The sequence below is a fragment of the Echiichthys vipera genome, assembly GCF_963691815.1.
Source record: "Echiichthys vipera genome assembly, chromosome: 7".
NCBI lineage: Eukaryota > Metazoa > Chordata > Actinopteri > Perciformes > Trachinidae > Echiichthys > Echiichthys vipera.
Window position 1 is genome coordinate 2,318,223 of NC_139832.1, and position 20,200 is coordinate 2,338,422.

General features: G+C 46.6%; 1 protein-coding gene across 5 annotated transcripts in view; it reads right to left on the reverse strand.

Moving 5' to 3' along the window:
* cadps2 (Ca++-dependent secretion activator 2) overlaps nucleotides 1–20,200 on the reverse strand; it is a 136,801-nt gene that overhangs the window by 14,477 nt on the left and 102,124 nt on the right. For 3 of the 5 annotated variants that reach the window (XM_083917254.1, XM_083917252.1, XM_083917251.1), the window contains 6 exons: nucleotides 17,565–17,720; nucleotides 16,438–16,585; nucleotides 12,913–12,927; nucleotides 10,309–10,383; nucleotides 8,764–8,847; nucleotides 8,506–8,538 (listed from right to left, as the gene is read on the reverse strand). In XM_083917254.1, the coding sequence (XP_083773380.1) occupies nucleotides 8,506–8,538; nucleotides 8,764–8,847; nucleotides 10,309–10,383; nucleotides 12,913–12,927; nucleotides 16,438–16,585; nucleotides 17,565–17,720 (511 nt within the window). The remainder of the gene's footprint in view (nucleotides 1–8,505; nucleotides 8,539–8,763; nucleotides 8,848–10,308; nucleotides 10,384–12,912; nucleotides 12,928–16,437; nucleotides 16,586–17,564; nucleotides 17,721–20,200) is intronic. The other 2 variants (XM_083917255.1, XM_083917253.1) reach the window with 1 other exon arrangement.

Sequence of the window (20,200 nt, forward strand, 5' to 3'; positions counted from 1 at the left end):
TGACGCTCAGAAATCTTGACGAGCTTGAACCTTGTGCGTCTCAGCGGGCATGTTACCGTCCTTGTCCTGTCGTCTCCAGGTCACGTCCACGCTGATGCAGACCCGTTACAATACTGTGCAGTGTTTTCTGTCCAACAACGAGCATTTCTCCATCATTTTAGACAATTTTCCAACGACCTGAAGGAGAAGAAAGGACGTCTGCGGTGGGACAGCGGCAGCATCTGAGAGACTGATGCTGCACGATCTTGAGACCTCTCCGTGACCCGTCCGACCTCCTTCCAGTTCATGAGTTCCTCTTGATACCTGGTTCAGGAGTCGCCCGGACCAAATGAGCCTGAAGAGCATCCTTCGCCGCTGGAGTCCACCAGTGGATGTCTTTGGTTGCCGCACACCGCAATTGGCCACAACTCCAAGGGAGCCTTTGAAATCGAGGCTTTAAACGCGTTTGTCGTACAGGAAGTCGAAGGATCCTGTTCATTGTCTAAGGAGAGCTGGAGATCAGGGCGACCTGTGGACCGACCGCTCACCGTATCTGAATTTGCATAAACACGACGGGACCGCAACGTTATGCAAATGAGGTCCATTCACCCGCAACAAAGTAGGCTCAAGAAACTCGGATCAAACAGTCAAAGCTGGCAGCAAAAGCATTACATTAGTGACCCGGCCGCCATGTTGGATACAGTCCAGACTTAACCAATCACAGTCCGCAGTGGGTTCCCACACGTCGTCTGTCAGTTTGATCGGTGATCTGTTCAGGCACCAGGTAAACTGATGAACTGGACTGAACATGGTGCTTCTTATGGAGAGTCCAGGACAAGCACCCCCTGCAGAGGAGGCAGGCGGTTTTACCCAATCGCCTCCCCCCAGATTACAGTGCTTTAGGGTCCTTGTCCCCCCCTCCAGGCCCGTTTGTACTCACACTACCTGGGCCTCGGAGAATGCTTCTTGCTGCCTATACGTCATCACGCCGTAACACGTCACACGCATTGATGACGTCATGGCGATGCGTGGCTTTGTTTCCAGATCTTTCCGTAGACCTCGGAGTTTTTGTGCGTCTTGTCGACTGTTTTTGAATCTTTTCATCGACCAAATCTGCAGTAAACACTCCACCTCCGCATCACACCAACGTGAACCTTTCACCGCCATTGTTTTAAGTGTCCGCGCATGGTCCCTCCTTCTTTTTTCTACGTCCCAACAGGCGCACAGGAAATGACCTCAGAGCCGCCGTAGGTCTCGTGCTTGTACACGTGCGCACGCTCGTGCTCGTACATGTGCAAACGTGCTTTACTAAAGCCCACCTCTCTCAGACGGGCCGTGGGCGGCAAGCGTGCCGCACCTAGGCTCGGTACGGTTGCACTCACACTGGTCAAACGCACTAGGTTTTGGCCCGGTGCAGAAGAACAGTGTGAGTGCGCCCTTAAAAAGCTCTGCACGAGTGTGAACAGGGAGGGAAACTACGACACTATTCTGGATTTTACTCGTGTGTGTGTCACTGGCTACATATTACTGCCCTGGTTGTCACTTGAGACATCAATCCCCCCCCCCTCCTTCCACCCCCTCGAGGCTTAGTCTCAATCATTTACCTCTCCTTTCTCTCATCCTGACGAGGTGACAAAGCAACATGACAGATCCGAGACGCCGGCACAGTTCCAGCCACCGAGATTAAGACTTTTTAACACGAGAGGAAGAGAAAGAAAGACAGAAAGCAAAAACACATGCGAGCGGCCCGGCGCTCTTGTCACGCTCTGCCTGTTTTGTCTCCTCACTTGTAGCCAAACACCAGTAATCCCCCTCCGCGACGGGATAATGGCTGTCTGGTTGCTCGTCAACATTTGACAACAACAACATAAATTGAGAGTGTAAAATGAAGCGGTGTTCACGTTCGGACGCAGACAGGGAGGGGTGGGGCGCTGAGGTGGGGGAGGAGGGGGGAGGAGGAGAGGCCGGTGGATAATGAGCGGTTAGCGAGGGAGGAAGGCGGTGAAGTGCCGGGTAATTACACACCGCTAACCGGCCTCGTTTCCTGCCCTGGATTCATTTCGCTTCTACCAGGTGCACGTTGTGTGTGTGTGTGTGCGTACAAATGTTTGTTTGCACACGGCGAAAAGTCCCTAAATAACTCTCCGTCCGTCCACATTCAACTGTCGACGCACCGATAAACTATGCCTTCTACTTTCAATCGTTTCAACGTCATTTTGGTCTCTCTGTGCTGATTGTGCACTTATGTTGTTGGTTTGTATGTCTTCGTAATTGTTTTGCATCTCTGTGATTGGTTTGCATCTATTTTAAGTCATTTTGCATCTTTTTGTGCTGGTTTTGCATCTATTTTTAGTCATTTTGCATCTTTTTGTGCTGGTTTTGCATCTATTTTTAGTCATTTTGCATCTTTTTGTGATGTTTTGCATCTATTTTTAGACATTTTGCATCTTTTTGTGGTGGTTTTGCATCTATTTTAAGTCATTTTGCATCTTTTTGTGGTGGTTTTGCATCTATTTTTAGTCATTTTGCATCTTTTTGTGATGTTTTGCATCTATTTTTAGACATTTTGCATCTTTTTGTGGTGGTTTTGCATCTATTTTTAGTCATTTTGCATCTTTTTGTGCTGGTTTTGCATCTATTTTTTGTCATTTTGCATCTTTTTGTGGAGGTTTTGCATCTGTTTTTAGTCATTTTGCATCTTTCTGTGGTGGTTTTGCATCTATTTTTAATCATTTTGCATCTTTTTGTGGTGGTTTTGCATCTATTTTTAGTCATTTTGCATCTTTTTGTGGTGGTTTTGCATCTATTTTTAGACATTTTGCATCTTTTTGTGGTGGTTTTGCATCTATTTTTAGTCATTTTGCATCTTTTTGTGGTGGTTTTGCATCTATTTTTAGTCATTTTGCATCTTTTGTGGTGGTTTTGCATCTATTTCTAGTCATTTTACATCTTTTTGTGGTGGTTTTGCATCTATTTCTAGTCATTTTACATCTTTTTGTGGTGGTTTTGCATCTATTTTTAGTCATTTTGCATCTCTAAGTAGTTGTTCTGCATCCCTATAGTAAATGTCTCTTTGTTAATCATTTTCAGGGCCTTTGAGCTCATGGGCCCCTGAGCCCGGTACACCTGTTCAGTAATCCCTTAATGTGAGAATGCATCATATGCAAAACGTCTCACATTAAACAGCGACTAAAGTGACATTATCATATTGTAATAGTTGTAAATATTGTAATTTAACTGGACTAATGCAGCTCCTCTCCTCTCCTGTTTTCAGCCCCTGATGGGAGACTTTGGCCTATCACAGGTCACATCAGAGAGAGAGAGAGGGAGAGAGAGAGAGAGAGAGAGAGAGGACGGAGGGAGAGAGAGAGGGAGAGAGAGACAGAGACAGAGAGAGAGAGAGAGAGGAAGGAGAGAGAGAGAGGACGAGGGAGAGAGAGAGAGAGAGAGAGAGAGAGAGAGAGGACGGAGGGAGAGAGAGAGAGAGAGAGAGAGAGAGAGAGGACGGAGGGGGAGAGAGAGAGAGAGAGAGAGAGAGAGAGAGAGAGAGAGGACGGAGGGAGAGAGAGAGAGGAAGGAGAGAGAGAGAGGAAGGAGAGAGAGAGAGAGGACGGAGGGAGAGAGAGAGAGAGGACGGAGGGAGAGAGAGAGGACGGAGGGAGAGAGAGAGAGGAAGGAGAGAGAGAGGACGGAGGGAGAGAGAAAAAGAGAGAGGAAGGAGAGAGAGAGGATGGAGGGAGAGAGAGGAAGGAGAGAGAGAGAGAGAGAGAGGAAGGACAGAGAGAGAGGACGGAGGGAGAGAGAGAGACAGGAAGGAGAGAGAGAGGACGGAGGGAGGAGAGAGAGAGAGAGAGAGAGAGAGAGAGAGAGAGAGAGCATCCTGCAGCTTTAAGTGTTGGAATGCAGCCGTTCCTACAGTTTGACACCATGAACTTCTCCTGGTGTCGACGGCAGAAGCAGATGAATTATCCGTCTTTACTCTTTGGGATCTGCAGGTGAACTGTTTCAGCTCTACCCACAATCCCATTTTCTTGCCTTTCGCGTACAAAAGTCCCCACGCCGACGCCTCTGACCCCCAGAACGCCCCTGAAAGGAGTTAATGTGTGTTAAATATGCGGCTGTGCGTCGGACTGTGATGAGTCAGAGATGGTGAAGCGCCAGAGATGATGATCACTCTCCCGATGTTTGTGTTCCCGCTCTGCCAGCGCCGCATATGCTCCGTACGAGCACGGGCGGCTGTCACTCACTGGTGTCTTGGCTGTGCAGGCGTGAACGCGTCCTGCTGAACACGTGTGAGAAACACACACACACACACACACACACACACAAGGACTCTACAGCATCAGTAGTACATGGGCACACTGACACTGTACTGTCATTTAGGGCCCGTCCGCACAGAGACGCGTTTTCCTGTAACCGCACAACTTTAGTATCGTTTTGGTCGACCTTCCACGCCAAACCGGCGTTAGCGGAGCCTGGAAACGGGATCTTTAGAAACCGGGTCCCAGAGTGTGAAGATCTGACTCCAGAACTCTCCGGTGTTTGGATTCTCCACAGCGTCTCCCCGTCTCTTCTTCTGCGTTGTTGGTGTGTTTCTGTGGCAGTTACAGCGCCACCTCCAGGCCTGGCATGGGTACTACAGCGTTTGGAGTCGCTGCACCTGGTTTCCTGTGGACGCAGAGGTTTCTGAGTCGAGGCCGAGTGGACGGAAAACTTTTTAAGAACGACAGAGGGACAAAAAAAGGTTGTTTTTGATCGTTTGGACGAACCCTAAGTTAAAGTAAAGTTCCTCTGGGAGGACGTCAAACACTGGGACGTAACTACAGTGTGCAGCAGGTGAGAGCGGCTAAATAACATTAGGATCATTATTATGCTCTGGTTTGCACTGTCGCCTCACAGTGAGAGGGTTCCTGGTTTGAATCCCGGCTGGTGCCCTTCTGTGTGGAGTTTGCATGTTGTCCCCGTGTGTGCGTGGGTTTTCTCCGGGTTCTCCGGTTTCCTCCCACAGTCCAAAGACGTGCAGGTGTTCGGTTCATTGATGACTCTAAATCACCCGTAGGTGTGAATGGTTGTCTGTCTCTGTTCGTCTCTATGTGTCCTGTGATAGACTGGCGTCCTGTCCAGGGTGGACCCCGCCTCACGCCCGATGTCAGCTGGGATCGGCTCCAGCCCCCCCGCGACCCCGACAGGGACAAGAGGCTAAAGATGAATGAATGAATGTAAAATCACACGTGGCGTCTTTGTAAAAAAAACGAATAACACAGACATGTCAGCGACGCTGCTGAGAGCCGTCGGTCTGCTGCTGGAGCTCGCCACTGCCCGTTACGCTGCGTTCACTGCCCGTTACGCTGCGTTCACTGCCCGTTACGCTGCGTTCACTGCCCGTCACGCTGCGTTCACTGCCCGTTACGCTTCGTTCACTGCCCGTTACGCTGCGTTCACTGCCCGTTACGCTGCGTTCACTGCCCGTTACGCTGCGTTCACTGCCCGTTACGCTGCGTTCACTGCCCGTTACGCTGCGTTGACTGCCAGTTATGCTGCGTTGACTGCCCGTTATGCTGCGTTCACTGCCCGTTATGCTGCGTTTACTGCCCGTTATGCTGCGTTCACTGCACATTATGCTGCGTTTACTGCCCGTTATGCTGCGTTCACTGCCCGTTATGCTTCGTTCACTGCCCGTTATGCTGCGTTCACTGCCCGTTATGCTTCGTTCACTGCCCGTTATGCTTCGTTCACTGCCCGTTATGCTGTGTTCACTGCCCGTTATGCTGCGTTGACTTGTTATCGGAAACTGGGAACTTCCAACTTCGGAGTTAGGCATGTAGAAAGGGCAGAAGTGGAATAGGAACATGTGTGTGTGTGTGTGTGTGTGTGTGTGTGTGTGTGTGTGTGTGTGTGTGTGTGTGTGTGTTTGTGTGTGTGTGTGTGCGTAAGGATTTTACACGTTGCTAATAAATGGTAAGGAGCTGCAGTCGTCCGCTGAATGTAAAACATAATAAAAAAGTATAAATAAAGAGAAAGAAAAGTCTCCGAGGGCCAAAATCTCCTATTTTTGTCCAGCGGGGCGGCTCAAACCCCCCCCCCCCCCCTCCTTCTTCTTGTCATCCCACCTGGACGAGCGGCTTACCTGCGTCAGGTTCCCTTCACACAAAAGACCAAAAAGGCCCAAAAGGCCGAGGTAGCAGTTACATTATAATTTCAGGGGAGGGGGAAGTCTGGACGGGGAACCAGAGAGCATGATGGGATAGATGGGAGGAACCGCGGCGGGCCAGAGGATTAAGGAGATCGGGTTTAACTCAGCTGTTCAGTGACGGTCGGCTGTTCTCACGTCAGCGTTTGATCGAATGCAGAAACATTTAATAACACACTATTTTTAGTCATTTTGCATCTTTTTGTGGTGGTTTTGCATCTATTTTTAGTCATTTTGCATCTTTTTGTGGGGGTTTTGCATCTATTTTTACTCATTTTGCATCTTTTTGTGGTGGTTTTGCATCTATTTTTAGTCATTTTGCATCTTTTTGTGGATGTTTTGCATCTATTTTTACTCATTTTGCATCTTTTTGTGGTGGTTTTGCATCTATTTTTAGTCATTTTGCATCTTTTTGTCCTGGTTTTGCATCTATTTTTAATCATTTAGCATCTTTTTGTGGTGGTTTTGCATCTATTTTTAGTCATTTTGCATCTTTTTGTCCTGGTTTTGCATCTATTTTTAGTCATTTTGCATCTTTTTGTGGTGGTTTTGCATCTATTTTTAGTCATTTTGCATCTTTTTGTGGTGGTTTTGCATCTATTTTTAGTCATTTTGCATCTTTTTGTGGTGGTTTTGCATCTATTTTTAGTCATTTTGCATCTTTTTGTGCTGGTTTTGCATCTATTTTTAGTCATTTTGCATCTTTTTGTGCTGGTTTTTGTTAAAGGAAGACTTCACCGGTGGAAACATCAATCTGTATTGAAAGTGCGTCATAAATGGAGTCGAAATGTAACAGATTTCTAATTTGGTGCCTTCTTGACTGAGAAAAGAGAGTGACTTTACGGCGCTTGTGGATTGAAAACAAAAACTCCCATAATGCACCTCGTCCTCTGCCTTGGCTCTAGCAGCCGCAGAAGACGCCTCCCGTTCCCCCGACGGCTTCAGCTGCTCGAACATCTGATTCAAGCATCAGATCTTCTGAATCCCCTTCTTCCACATCAGACTGAGCATCCTCCGCCATTGTCCTTACTTCTCCAGCTTTCTCCGCAGCGCCTGTTAGCTTAGCTTAGCTTAGCTTCCAAGTAAGATGGCGTCCCACCCACTGATCTGTGATAGGTCTGTAGCATCAGTGGGTCCCACCCCCTACAGGCGGCTTTGAAAAATGATGAACTTGTGTTTGTAGTTTCAGCAGAGCCCGTCTCTCTTAGGCTGCGATCACACTGCAGGTCTTAACGTACAATTCCAATTAATTGCTCAAATACCATTTGTTGTTTGTCCGTTCACGTTACATCTTTATTACGGATTACTGTGTGAACAGCTCACGCTCCTGAAGTGACCCGCGTGCACAGTTGGGTGAAGGATTCCTTTAATGTGACTTAAAACACAAATAACGGGGCAGAACTGTGTCTCCGAAGACTCCCGCGTGAGTTTTGTCCTTTCAAAATAAAATAAACAGAACATTTTGAAGGTCTACTGGGAAATGTGTCACAACGTTTTCCTGGTTTCACGTCCAACAGGAACTTCTCTTAACAATAAAGAACAATTCCTTTTCATTTATCGCTGTTTCGTCGTCTTTGGATCGAAGCCCGAGACCTTTGGAAACATCGTTTTAATCCCAGTGGACGCTTTTAAAAAAATTCATATTCACGAGACGGAAAATGCAAAAAAAACACCAGACACAAAAAACAAATCACAGAGGACTCGTGCTTTGTTCGACGTGAGCCGCTAATCGCTCTAAGAGCCGACGGGTCACCGCCATCTTTGTGCGATCTAACTCTGGCGCTTCAGACCCTCTCTCCTTCACACCCCGAGCGCCGCCAAGAACGTTCACGCCTCATCACCTCTACACTCTAACTCCTGCGTCGTGCACGCCGCCTCCTCCTCCTCCTCCTCCTCCTCCTCCTCCTCTTCCTCCTCTCAGCCTCTGATCTCTGCCACGTCGCTGTCGTTCGTTAATCGACAGCCTGAACGCCGCCGCCCACAAAGCGACACTTCAGCGAAAAAACAACATCTCAGAGGAAAAGAGCGCAATTAATTAGGCTTGTTGTGTGATCTCTGAGCTCTGGAGCTGCACATGGAATAAAAGTAATAATAAAAAAACCCTCTTTTGTCTTTCACACATGTTTAACTTACACTTACACTTACACACACAACAAACACACAAAGTACACAACGGGCTGAATGCAAAGAGCGGGCGCTTTGCATCTCCAGGCTGCTTTATCTGCGCCTGACACGCGGACGCTCTGAGCGCGGATGGACAAACACAAATACGGAGAGAGAGACCGTGACGGACGGGGGTGAAGAATGCAAACAGCGAGGCACGTCGACACACTCACTGGGACTTCCACATATTTTGCAGCTGCTTTCACCTTTCAGGAGGAGGAGGAGGAGGAGGAGGAGGAGGAGGAGGAGGAGGAGGAGGAGCAGGAGGAGAGGATGAAGAAGGAGAAGAAGAAGAGTGACAGTGAAGCTGAGCTGAGGAAGATCTGGTTTCTGGTAAATAACAGGTTTGTTCTGTGAGCGGGGGAGAGACAACAAGCTCGCTCGCTCGCCGCTCTCCGTGCTCCCAGGAACAAAAAGAACGAGCTACTCACCGTGAACGAGAGGATGGAGGAGAAGAAGGTGCCCTCGTCGTATCTGGAGAGCTTGGACAGGACGCCGTCTAAAACAGCGGCAAACTGCGGGCAGAGGGGACACGCCGGCGCCGGTCACTTCACCTTCATCTGCACAAATCTCTTTTGTCTCGTTTGGTTTGGTTTTCGTCAGGATATTATTTATTATTTTATATGATTTAGAGTTATTTATTCCATCATTCAGTCGTTTTTCAAAATAAAAGCACGAGACGTCCTCACACAACCCTCACTCACGGCACTGGTGCATGTTATTATTATTATTATTATTATTATTATTATTATTATTATTATTATTATTATTATTATTTTATGAACATTCATAATGAGAGATTATTATAAGTTATAAACCAATCAAAGCTGAGCTAAAATTAAAGATAAAATACTATAATCAATAAATAAATAAAGACGATTAAATTAGTGTTAAAATCAAGAAGTAAAAACAAAACATTATTATATAAATATTACGTTAATAAAAAATAAATAAATCCACCGTCTGGGAGTAAAGCAAGGCCAGCCATAATAAATATATATATATATATATATATAATAATTAAATAATATGCTAACACAATACGCAACAAGAAAGAACAAATAAACTGTAATAAAAACGCTTAATAAAAAATAAATCAGACCATTGGGTAATTATCTAAGAGTAATTCTGAGCCAACTATAACAAATCAAATTAAAAAAATATATAATAATAATAAGTAAATAATATCTTTTCTCCCTTCAAAAATAAAAAACTAGAATAAAGTAAATGTGAGTAACAAACGTATAAATAATGATCATAATAAATGAATAAATAAATAAAAAGGAGAAGGAAACAAAAAGAAACCGTAAATATCTCATTCTTATGTGTATGTAATAAGATATTTATTTACTTATTATTATATATTTTTTTCCCCCCTCAAAAATGAAAAAACTAGAATAAAGTAAATATAAGTAACAAATGTATAAATAATAATCATAATAAATAAATAAATATCACCATTGTGTAGTTTTAAGAGCAAAGCCAACCACAAAATTAAAATAAATAATATATAATAATAATAAATAATAAAGTAAATTAATGTTAAAACCGCTCAAAAAAACAAAAAACTAGAATAAAGTAAATATAAGTAACAAACGTAAAATCATAATAAATAAATATAAAAAAGGATCAAAGGAAACAAAAAGAAACCGTAAATAAAACGTTAATAAAATAAATAAAACCATGGTGTAATTATATATAATTATAATAAAGGAGCAAAGCCAACATCAAATAATCAAATAAATAATAAATAATAAAGAGTAAATTAATGTTAAAACGCCTCGAAAAAACAAAAAAACAAACAAAAATAAAGTAAATATGAGTATCAAAAAAAATTATTCAGAATTTATATCAATAGAAAAAATGGAGCCAAAGATTAAAAGGATGAATAAATAATAATTATAAATCTGTAAAGGTTGTGACAGGAGGAGGGTTTGACCCCGCGGCGCCCACAGAAGCGAGAAAACACACTTTACCTTGTTGACGAGGGACGAAACCATGTCTTTGAACGCCTCCTCGATCAGGACATCGATTTTGGAGTGGTACTGTTGCTGCAGGGTGTGTGTGTGTGTGTGTGTGTGTGTGTGTGTGTGTGTGGGTCATAGAGGGAGGAGGGGGGGGGACAAAAAGCAATATTTTATTATCTGCAGGAAACAAAACGGGACACAAAGGCTTAAAAACGACTCGCCTCGCCGACACACAGCAGCGTCGTGTGTGCTGTAAAAGACAGAAACCTACAACACTCCGTATGAACATCGAGTCTCCACGCACACGTGCACGCACACACGCGCATGCACCACACCTCAGGCACGACGAGGCGTGAAAAACCCCTTTAGCGTGCGTGTGCGGCGCCGCTGAGTTAAGCAGCTAATAGGAGCATTGTGCGGCTGAATGACATTCCCGTCCGCGCTGGAAAAAGCGAAGGAATCTGAAGGATACTTTTTTGTGCGTCTCCCTACAATTAGAGCAGCCTTGTATTCCTCTAAAGCACCGGTCCAGCTGCGAGGACCAAAGGCTCACACGAGATTCAATTAATCCGCCATTTCACGTCTCGTTTGCCCCCCCCCCCCTCTTTCTAAAACATATTCACGGCCCATTCATCACCTTTTCCCTTGAAGGGGACGAGAGGAGAAAAAAAGGCCGGGGTTGGGCGCTGAATGGCAGCCGCGGCGGGGGAGTTCATCTCTCGGGCGACAATGCCCCTTTCACCGGCCGTCTAAAGAGCGCCCAAATTAAAAAATTTCAATCAACAAAAGCGCGCCGATCGCTGACAAACCGCGGGTCCGGGGAGGTCACCGCCGCCAGCCTTCATTTTGTTTTTTTTACCCCCTCTCCGCGCAACTCCGCAAAAAATGGCAGTTTTTCTGTCTTTCTCTTCAGATTTCCCGGCAAATCTTGAGGGCTTGGGTGTCCCCCCCCCTCCCCCTTCTCTTCTTACCTCAATTAACATCGCTCCGACAAAAGGGCCGCGTTAAAAAAGAGTGAGAGAGGGAGGAGGAGAGGATAGTTTGGTCTTTGCCGTGTGTGCGGCGAAGGAAAAAGGAGTGAAAAGGACAATTAGGAGCTTTTAAAAACATTTATGTGCTCGTTGAGCCGCGGACGCCTGCTGCTGCTGCTGCTGCTGCTGCTGCTGCTGCTGCTGCTGCTGCTGCTGCTGCTGCTGCTGCTGCTGCTGCTTCAGATCTGCGAGATGTTTGAGATTCTCAACCGGGTCACATTGACCCCCCTCCCCCCCCGCCCGCCCCCCGCACGCCTCTATGCTAAGGGACCTCCGCAAACAGACAGGCCGATTAGCATTCCCATTAGTTTCAGCTCATCACCCCCATTTAACCGCGGAGTTCATTAATCCAGCAGAGGAATGCTCCTCGTCCGGATTAAACCGTCAAGTGCGGGTTCTCCGCGGGCCGTCTGAGCGCTTGCCAGTTGAACTCCCGGCGTCCGCGGTTCACGACAAACCTGGACCCACTTCCCCTAAAAAAACAGAGGTAAAAGCAAAGAGGGGGCAGCAGGAAGGCCGAAATGCTTTGCTGAGGATCGACGCACTATAGGCCTGACCACACCGAAGGTCTGGATCAAGTTCAGACCCTTCAGGCTGCCGGTCAGGGGTCAGGGGTCAGGAGACCTCACACCTCCCGCGAGTGGACATGACCCCGCATCAACTCAACCACATTCATGGGAAAACCCAAAGTGTGTGCCGTTGAGTTTGAACATCACGTTAAAGGCAAAGTCTCGCGTACGTCTTTGAATCCAGGCTGAGATTTAAGGCTGGGCCTCGTGCACGAACCGCTCGTACGGACGCGTTCGTCGTTAGGAGAACTTCCTGTGCATTCAACATCTTTAGGGTTTGGGGATTTTGGATTTTTCCTCATGAAAATGTGGAGTAAGGGCTCCCTCCCACTGTGCCTCCGTCCCGTGCCCCGTGCTTTAGGGTCCTTGTCCCCCCCTCCAGGCCTGTTTGTACTCACACTACCTGGGCCTCGGAGAATGCTTCTTGCTGCCTATACGTCATCACGCCGTAACACGTCACACGCATTGATGACGTCATGGCGATGCGTGGCTTTGTTTCCAGATCTTTCCGTAGACCTCGGAGTTTTTGTGCGTCTTGTCGACTGTTTTTGAATCTTTTCATCGACCAAATCTGCAGTAAACACTCCACCTCCGCATCACACCAACGTGAACCTTTCACCGCCATTGTTTGAAATGTCCGCGCATGGTCCCTCCTTCTTTTTTCTACGTCCCAACAGGCGCACAGGAAATGACCTCAGAACCGCCGTAGGCCTCGTGCTCGTACACGTGCCCACGCTCGTGCTCGTACACGTGCAAACGTGCTTTACTAAAGCCCACCTCTCCCAAACGGGCCGTGGACGGCAAGCGGGTCCCTCCTAGACGCGGTACGGTTGCACTCACACTGGTCAAAGGAACCAGACTTTAGCCGTAAAACGTGGTTGGGCACGGTACAGAGGCACAGTGGGAGTGCGCCCTCAGTCTGATTGATGATGGAGTAAGAGTTAAAACAAGGAAACATCTCTTTGGGTGGAGCTTGTGTGCAGAACTGTGACGGAGGCGATGGAGGGACTTACCCATTGTTTGTCAATCTGGGATTCAAACAATGACGTGCAGGACACACGGACACGGAGAACATGGAGGACACGAGACAACAGAGGGAAGAAAGGGCAAAAAATCAGTGACGTTAAACAACTTTAGGTGAAGAAATGTCCACAGAAGTAATCATGAAACAACTTTTCTCTCATTTCCATCAGCGCGTTGACCTCAAATCCAACATCTCTGTAAAAGTCGTGTTCTCCGCCGTCAGACACACTTTATCGACATTGAACGAGAAAGAGTCATTGTGAGAGTTTGCAATATACAACCGCACACACACGATGGGGTTTTTGTGAGGCTCTGCGGGTCTTAATGTGCCTCCCATTGTCGGGCGGAGGAATCAAACCTGAGCATGAAGGAGCAGAAAAGCAGGCTGAGTTGTAAAAAGCTTTTCTCTCCCTTTGAAAAACTCCCCGTTGAAGGATTCGGACAAAAAAAGCCGGCGCCTTCAATCAAACGCTGCGAACATTTAACCGCCAAGGTTATTCACATGAGTTATTGGGGCTGAATGAAGTTCAGTCACACACGAGCTGAATTAAAAACGCTCACTGCAACAATGTGCCAACGGAGGTTTGTTGTGTTTGGGAACGCACAAGGTCGCTTTGGGCCGACGCTCGCCGCTCTGTTTATGATGGTTTAATTCCACATGTTAACGTTTGACTCCGGCAATCAGTCGTTATCATCCGATCTTTGTGCGTTCTCCGCGCTCTAACCTTTGACTCCTGCAGTCATTATCACCTGATCTCCGTGCGTTCTCCGCGCTCTAACCTTTGACTTCCGGACGCTGTTGCGTGACCGTCTTTAATGAGCGCGAGAGGGGAAAAACAACCTGAACGGAGACACTGGAGAACAACGGTAGCGTACGAAGGAGGTCGTGGTCCGGTGGGAAAACAAACCGTACACACATGTAGAGAATAAACGCGCAGAAGTGGAAGTTTGACCCCCGGAACTTGCTGAACACACGCGGAGGTTAGCACGGAGAGCTGATTGGTGTGAAGCCGGTAGGGCTGAGCCACGGGGCGATTATAGCGGCGTGCATCGCAGAGTATTGTACTTTTTCTGAGGGATTTTTGGGGCAATTTGTATTTGATTTTGCTAATTTAACAGTTTAACGCTGCTCCTTTTTTTTGCAGCTGAAGATTAACGGGGAACGGCGAAGAGAGAGAGCGAGAGAGAGAGAGAGCGAGCGGGGGGACATGCAGGTCGGAGTCAAACCCGGGCTGCTGCTGCGTCGAGGACTTTTAGCCTCTGTACGTGGGGCGACCGCTCTACCTCTGAGCCCTGAGGCGCATGTTCACATTGATTGATTTAAACCAGAGTTGGTGATTGTTGTAACAGTGGGAAGTCTACCGAGGCGGTTTCGGTGAGTTTTATTCAAGGTTACAGCAATTAAAGTGTGTTTTGATGAGATAACGAGGACATTTAACGGTATTTCAGGCGATTGTTGTGTTTACGCGGAGACTTAAACTAGACTTAGACACTTAAACGGATATGGATTATGTTAAATGGGCCTTTTTTAGGTGTCTAAAATACCTTTACGCAGCACATTGCTTAGTTTATGTCTTGGAGGCGTGCCGACCATCATTAAGTGAAGGTAACGCACTGACTTTGGATAACTACCTCATGAAATCGCTCTTTAAATAACCTGAACTATTCGTTTACGCTTAAGTCTTGGCTCTGCGAGACAAAGAGAAACGTAAATGCAGAAGGTCGGCGTTTGCTGTGGGAGAATAAATAGCTCATAGTTTAGTTAATTTATCACGAACGCTCGCCACTCGACCACGTCTCCCGGCTGACAGTGGGAGGCGCACGCACGCACACACACACACACACACACATGGGCGAAGAAATCGGCGAACGCCACATCTGTAACAACGGCGACAGAGAGTGAGGGCTGTGTATCATTCACAGTTTACATTTCACCGCTTAATAACGAGCAGCACATAAATGTTTGCGTGTCTGTGATGGTGGAACCACCTGAGCTGCACTCTTCCTAACGCACAGTTTATTTCCGTATCTTTCTATTTCACAGCACAAGAGATGCTTTTCACTTTTAAAGCCCATTGTGTGGAACCAGACGATATCGGAGCAGAGGCAGCCTGGATGCTGTTTGTGTGCATGAAGCAGGTACACAGAGTGTCCTTCTGCAGGCAGGTGTTCAGTGTCAGCGGGGATAAATGGACAGACGGTGGTTTTTGAGCGGCGGAGGCTCGTTGGAAGCTGGAAAAGAAAGGAAGCTGAAGGTCAAGAGAGCAGCGAGCTTAGCTCTCTGTCAAGACTGTCTGCGGCCAAGGGTTTCGCTCTCAGCGCCGCCAAGGCTGCCGCCTCACACAGGCTTCACGGTCATCCATTTAACAGCTCATGTCGAGCGTTTGGCCGCTTCAAGTGAACACAAATACACCTGAACTGCCCGTCTGCCGGGTGTTTGGAGGGGAAACAGTCACGTTTTAGTGGCTGATCTGACAGTTTGACTCGACCTTTTCGGCGCGAGGCTGAAAGTAAAAAGACGACTGAGGGTTTTTAGAAGCCGACACACTTTCAGTCTCTCTCTGATGGTGAGCAGGGAGATGCAAACTGTGAAATACACCATCCATGGGTCTTATTGTTGTTATTTAGTCTGGTATTACAGATGCAAACTGTTAAATACACCATCCATGGGTCTTATTGTTGTTATTTAGTCTGGTATTACAGATGTAACTGTTAAATACACCATCCATGGGTCTTATTGTTGTTATTTAGTCTGGTATTACAGATGCAAACTGTTAAACACACCATCCATGGGTCTTATTAGTGTTATTTAGTCTGGTATTACAGATGCAAACTGTTAAATACACCATCCATGGGTCTTATTGTTGTTATTTAGTCTGGTATTACAGATGCAAACTGTTAAATACACCATCCATGGGTCTTATTAGTGTTATTTAGTCTGGTATTACAGATGCAAACTGTTAAATACACCATCCATGGGTCTTATTGTTGTTATTTAGTCTGGTATTACAGATGCAAACTGTTAAATACACCATCCATGGGTCTTATTGTTGTTATTTAGTCTGGTATTACAGATGCAAACTGTTAAATACACCATCCATGGGTCTTATTGTTGTTATTTAGTCTGGTATTACAGATGCAAACTGTTAAACACACCATCCATGGGTCTTATTAGTGTTATTTAGTCTGGTATTACAGATGCAAACTGTTAAATACACCATCCATGGGTCTTATTGTTGTTATTTAGTCTGGTTTTACAGATGCAAACTGTGAAATACACCATCCATGGGCCTTATTATTGTTATTTAGTCTGGTATTACAGATGCAAACTGTTAAATACACCATCCATGGGTCTTATTGTTGTTATTTAGTCTGGTATTACAGATGCAAACTGTTAAATACACCATCCATGGGTCTTATTGTTGTTATTTAGTCTGGTATTACAGATGCAAACTGTTAAACACACCATCCAAAAAAAAGGAGCCCAGCGTTAGAGCATGACGGCGGCCGCTCACCTCCTGACAGGAGTCCAGCACGCAGAGTTTGGAGCACTGCTTCTTGGCGTCCATCAGCACGTTGAACATGGTGCAGACCGACAGCGCCACCCGGAAGTCCGTCGACTTACTCGCTTTCTGCATTTTGGCGTCAAATGCGGATTTAGTTCTGTGAAGGGTAAAACACAAGTTTGTTTTTGGCTTTTTTTAAATGATTTCTGTTGCTCAAAAACAAAAAAAAAAGATGTATTTTCCCAAAAAACTGTGAAACATTTTTGTGAAAAATTTTGTTGAATTGCAAAAAAAGTCCACAGAAATATTTGAGTATTGAGAATTATTCCAATAACTCAAAGACCGGAGTTAGTTTCAGGTCAAAAGGGAGTTTGCTCAGATCACTGGAGGCTCGGTTTTGTGTATTAACTGCCTCCGTAGTGTTAAGGAAAGGGATTCACGCTGGTGGATGTGTGGTTACAGACATGGCGACCTCTCCATTTGACCTCCGTTTGTAAATCAAAATCAGTTTAGGCCCCATACATTAAGGGCGCCCTCCCACTGTGTCTCCGTCCCGTGCCCCGTGCTTTAGGGTCCTTGTCCCCCCCTCCAGGCCCGTTTGTACTCACACTACCTGGGCCTCGGAGAATGCTTCTTGCTGCCTATACGTCATCACGCCGTAACACGTCACACGCATTGATGACGTCATGGCGATGCGTGGCTTTGTTTCCAGATCTTTCCGTAGACCTCTGAGTTTTTGTGCGTCATGTCGACTGTTTTTGAATCTTTTCATCGACCAAATCTGCAGTAAACACTCCACCTCCGCATCACACCAACGTGAACCTTTCACCGCCATTGTTTGAAATGTCCGCGCATGGTCCCTCCTTCTTTTCTCTACGTCCCAACAGGCGCACAGGAAATGACCTCAGAACCGCCGTAGGCCTCGTGCTCGTACAAGTGCGCTCGCTTGTGCTCGTACATGTGCAAACGTGCTTTACTAAAGCCCACCTCTCCCAAACGGGCCGTGGACGACAAGCGTACTGCTCCTAGGCGCGGTACGGTTGCACTCACACTGGTCAAAGGAACCAGACTTTACCCGTGGAACCTGTTTTGGCCCGGTACAGATGGACAGTGTGAGTGCGACCTCTCAGTCTGACCTCTTGACACACGCCTCCATCATGTCGCTGGCCATCAGTTTGAGTCTCTGCTCCAGGTGTTTGGCGAACTCGGGCTCCGGCCAGTGGAGGTCCAGCACGAACATCTGCAGAGCGTCCAGCTTCCAGAAGAGATCCTCCGAGGTGGCCGAGCCGTTACTGCAGGGAGGAGGGCAGCCGGTTAGTGACTCACTTACACGGAGCTGTGGTGTTTTTCCTACGAGGCGGTCGCTCTTGCACTTCCCGCTGATCGTCTTCCAAACCATCCGTCTACTACTACGTCTATTACTTCTTTCTTTGCAGGTGCAGAGTGATGCACACGGGCTCTAAAGTGTTGGATATGCATTTTAAATTTGGCAGCTATCTCGATTTAGTCTTAAGATGAAAAAGTTTATTCGTTTTAGTCACATTTATCATTTTAGTCTGCGACATCTTCCTTTCTCGTAGTCTATTATTACGTTAAAGTGGTGAAATACTTTGTTGTTTATTATTTATTCACAAAACCCCTAAATGTTCCCTTTTAAATCGTTCTGTTTTATGTCTTTTTCCTCTTCTAATGTTTTAAATAAAAACCTAAACTCATGCGATTCCTGCGTCAAATGTCCTGTCGGGTTGAATTTCACATTTCAGTCGATCGAGTCGACTCAGAACCAGTAACTCTGTTGTTTTAGTGATGATGATTTCACATAATACTTAATTTTTTATCTTAAAAAAAAGGTTTACAAAGAGCTAACAGGCAGTTAAACTGGTCTACGTGCAGAAAGAAAGAAAATCAGGAGGTTTAATACGGAAAATAAATGAATATAATACATGTAAAGATGTTTTTCCTCGACAAAAACATTTAAGTAACCGCGGAAGGAAGCAAATAAATCAAAGAACTAGCACTGAAAGGGACGAACACGCCTGCATTTGCGTTTAATGTGCACAAACAGACGCGTGTCTTCAGGTCCTTCAACAGGTTTGGGTGCAAATCTGTGCGAGTAACCGCGGCACCGGGCTCAAACTGAGACAGATGGACGTCTCCCCGCCTTCTCCCCTGTGCACAGGTTACACAGCAACACATGGCGACGCTCGCCACCACTGACATCCAAGTGTACAGCGCCCGACTCGAGCGACAGCCACAGGAGGATGGAAGGGGAGGGGGTGGGGGTTAAAACAAGCAGCGCTCACTCCCTCACTTTTCTCACTTCGCCTTTAAAAGACTGTTACCTTCACAAGTGGCGCACAGGAATAAACGCTTTGGGCTGAGTCCGCAGTGCAATTAAACGCTCTGCGGCTATCCCCCTCATGTCTAATTAGTGGTGCTCTTCTCGGAGCGCGCTCCCCGGGGGAACGGGACGATCCCACTCGCCCGTCTGTGCTCGCTAATGAAGTGCCAGCTTTTCTCTCTCTCTCTCTCTCTTTCGTTAGTTGGAGCGAGGAGGGCCAAGTGAAGTGAGGTAGAGGAACAGCGTGGTCTGTGTCTGTGCGGGGAAAGTCTGGGGGAGTCGGAGAAGGAACGCGAGCAGCCCTCCCGGTCGAGCGTTGGTGGCCCCCGACATGTTCTGCTGCAGACTCACTGGCGGTGAAACAGACTGACTGGTTTCTTAAACCGGGGGCGAGCAGGTGAACTCTCTCAGTGACGTCACAGCGGAGGCTAGTTGTTACACTGGTGACTGGTTTTTGCCTGATATCAGACACGACGGTCGACTTGTCTTCAGTCTGACACGAACAGGACTTCAATGAGGGATGGGGTTCGATTTCCCCAAACGCCAAAACCAATCACAGGAGACTTCCGGTCGTACTAATGCAACTACGGTTACTCTAACTCAAATAGGGGACTTCCCAAAATGTTATTGGACCGACTGGATGCGACACTGACGGTGGATTCAATGTAAAAACTGAATTCAGTGATTGCATTTGGGATCTGTTGTTAGCCAAACAAATAAAAACAAACAATCTACCTAAAGCTGAACTTGCTTTTGTTCCTGGTCAGCAAAGAAAACCTTTAAAATCAAAATTACCGTATTTTCCGCACCTAAAAACCTTCACATGTCTCAAAAGCCGACAGTGCGCCTTATAACCCGGTGCTCCTTATATATGGACCAATACTGAGCCACAACAGGTCTCCAACTACGGTGAGCAGCCGCCGACTCTATTTTCCCCCGTAGAAGAAGTAACGCGCGGTGCATGTTGAGATATACGACTGCGTGAAGCGTGCCGTTTCATTTCCATGTGTGTGTTTGTGTAAAGAGCCCAAAATGGCTCCTGTTAAGAGACACGCTTACGACGCAGAGTTTACACTCAAGGCCATTAGTCACGCAGTAGAACACGGGAATAGAGCAGCAGCCAGAGAGTTGAACATGAACCAATCAATGGTGCCGAAGTGGAGGAAGCAACAAGACGACCTCCCCTGACTGTGTTGTTGACGTTCCCTTTAGCGCAGCTCCATCTAATGGATGCAGAACGTAACCCCAGCCTCCACTGTAGCGTCTGTTCTATGCGCCTTATAATGCGGTGCTCCTTATATATGAAAAAAGTTTCAAAATAAGACGTTCACTGAAGGTGCGCCTTATCGTGCGGAAAATACGGTGCCTTAAAACTTGAACTAAAACAGTGAAAACTGAAGCACAGTCGCTGTGATTTTGGTTATTTCCTTT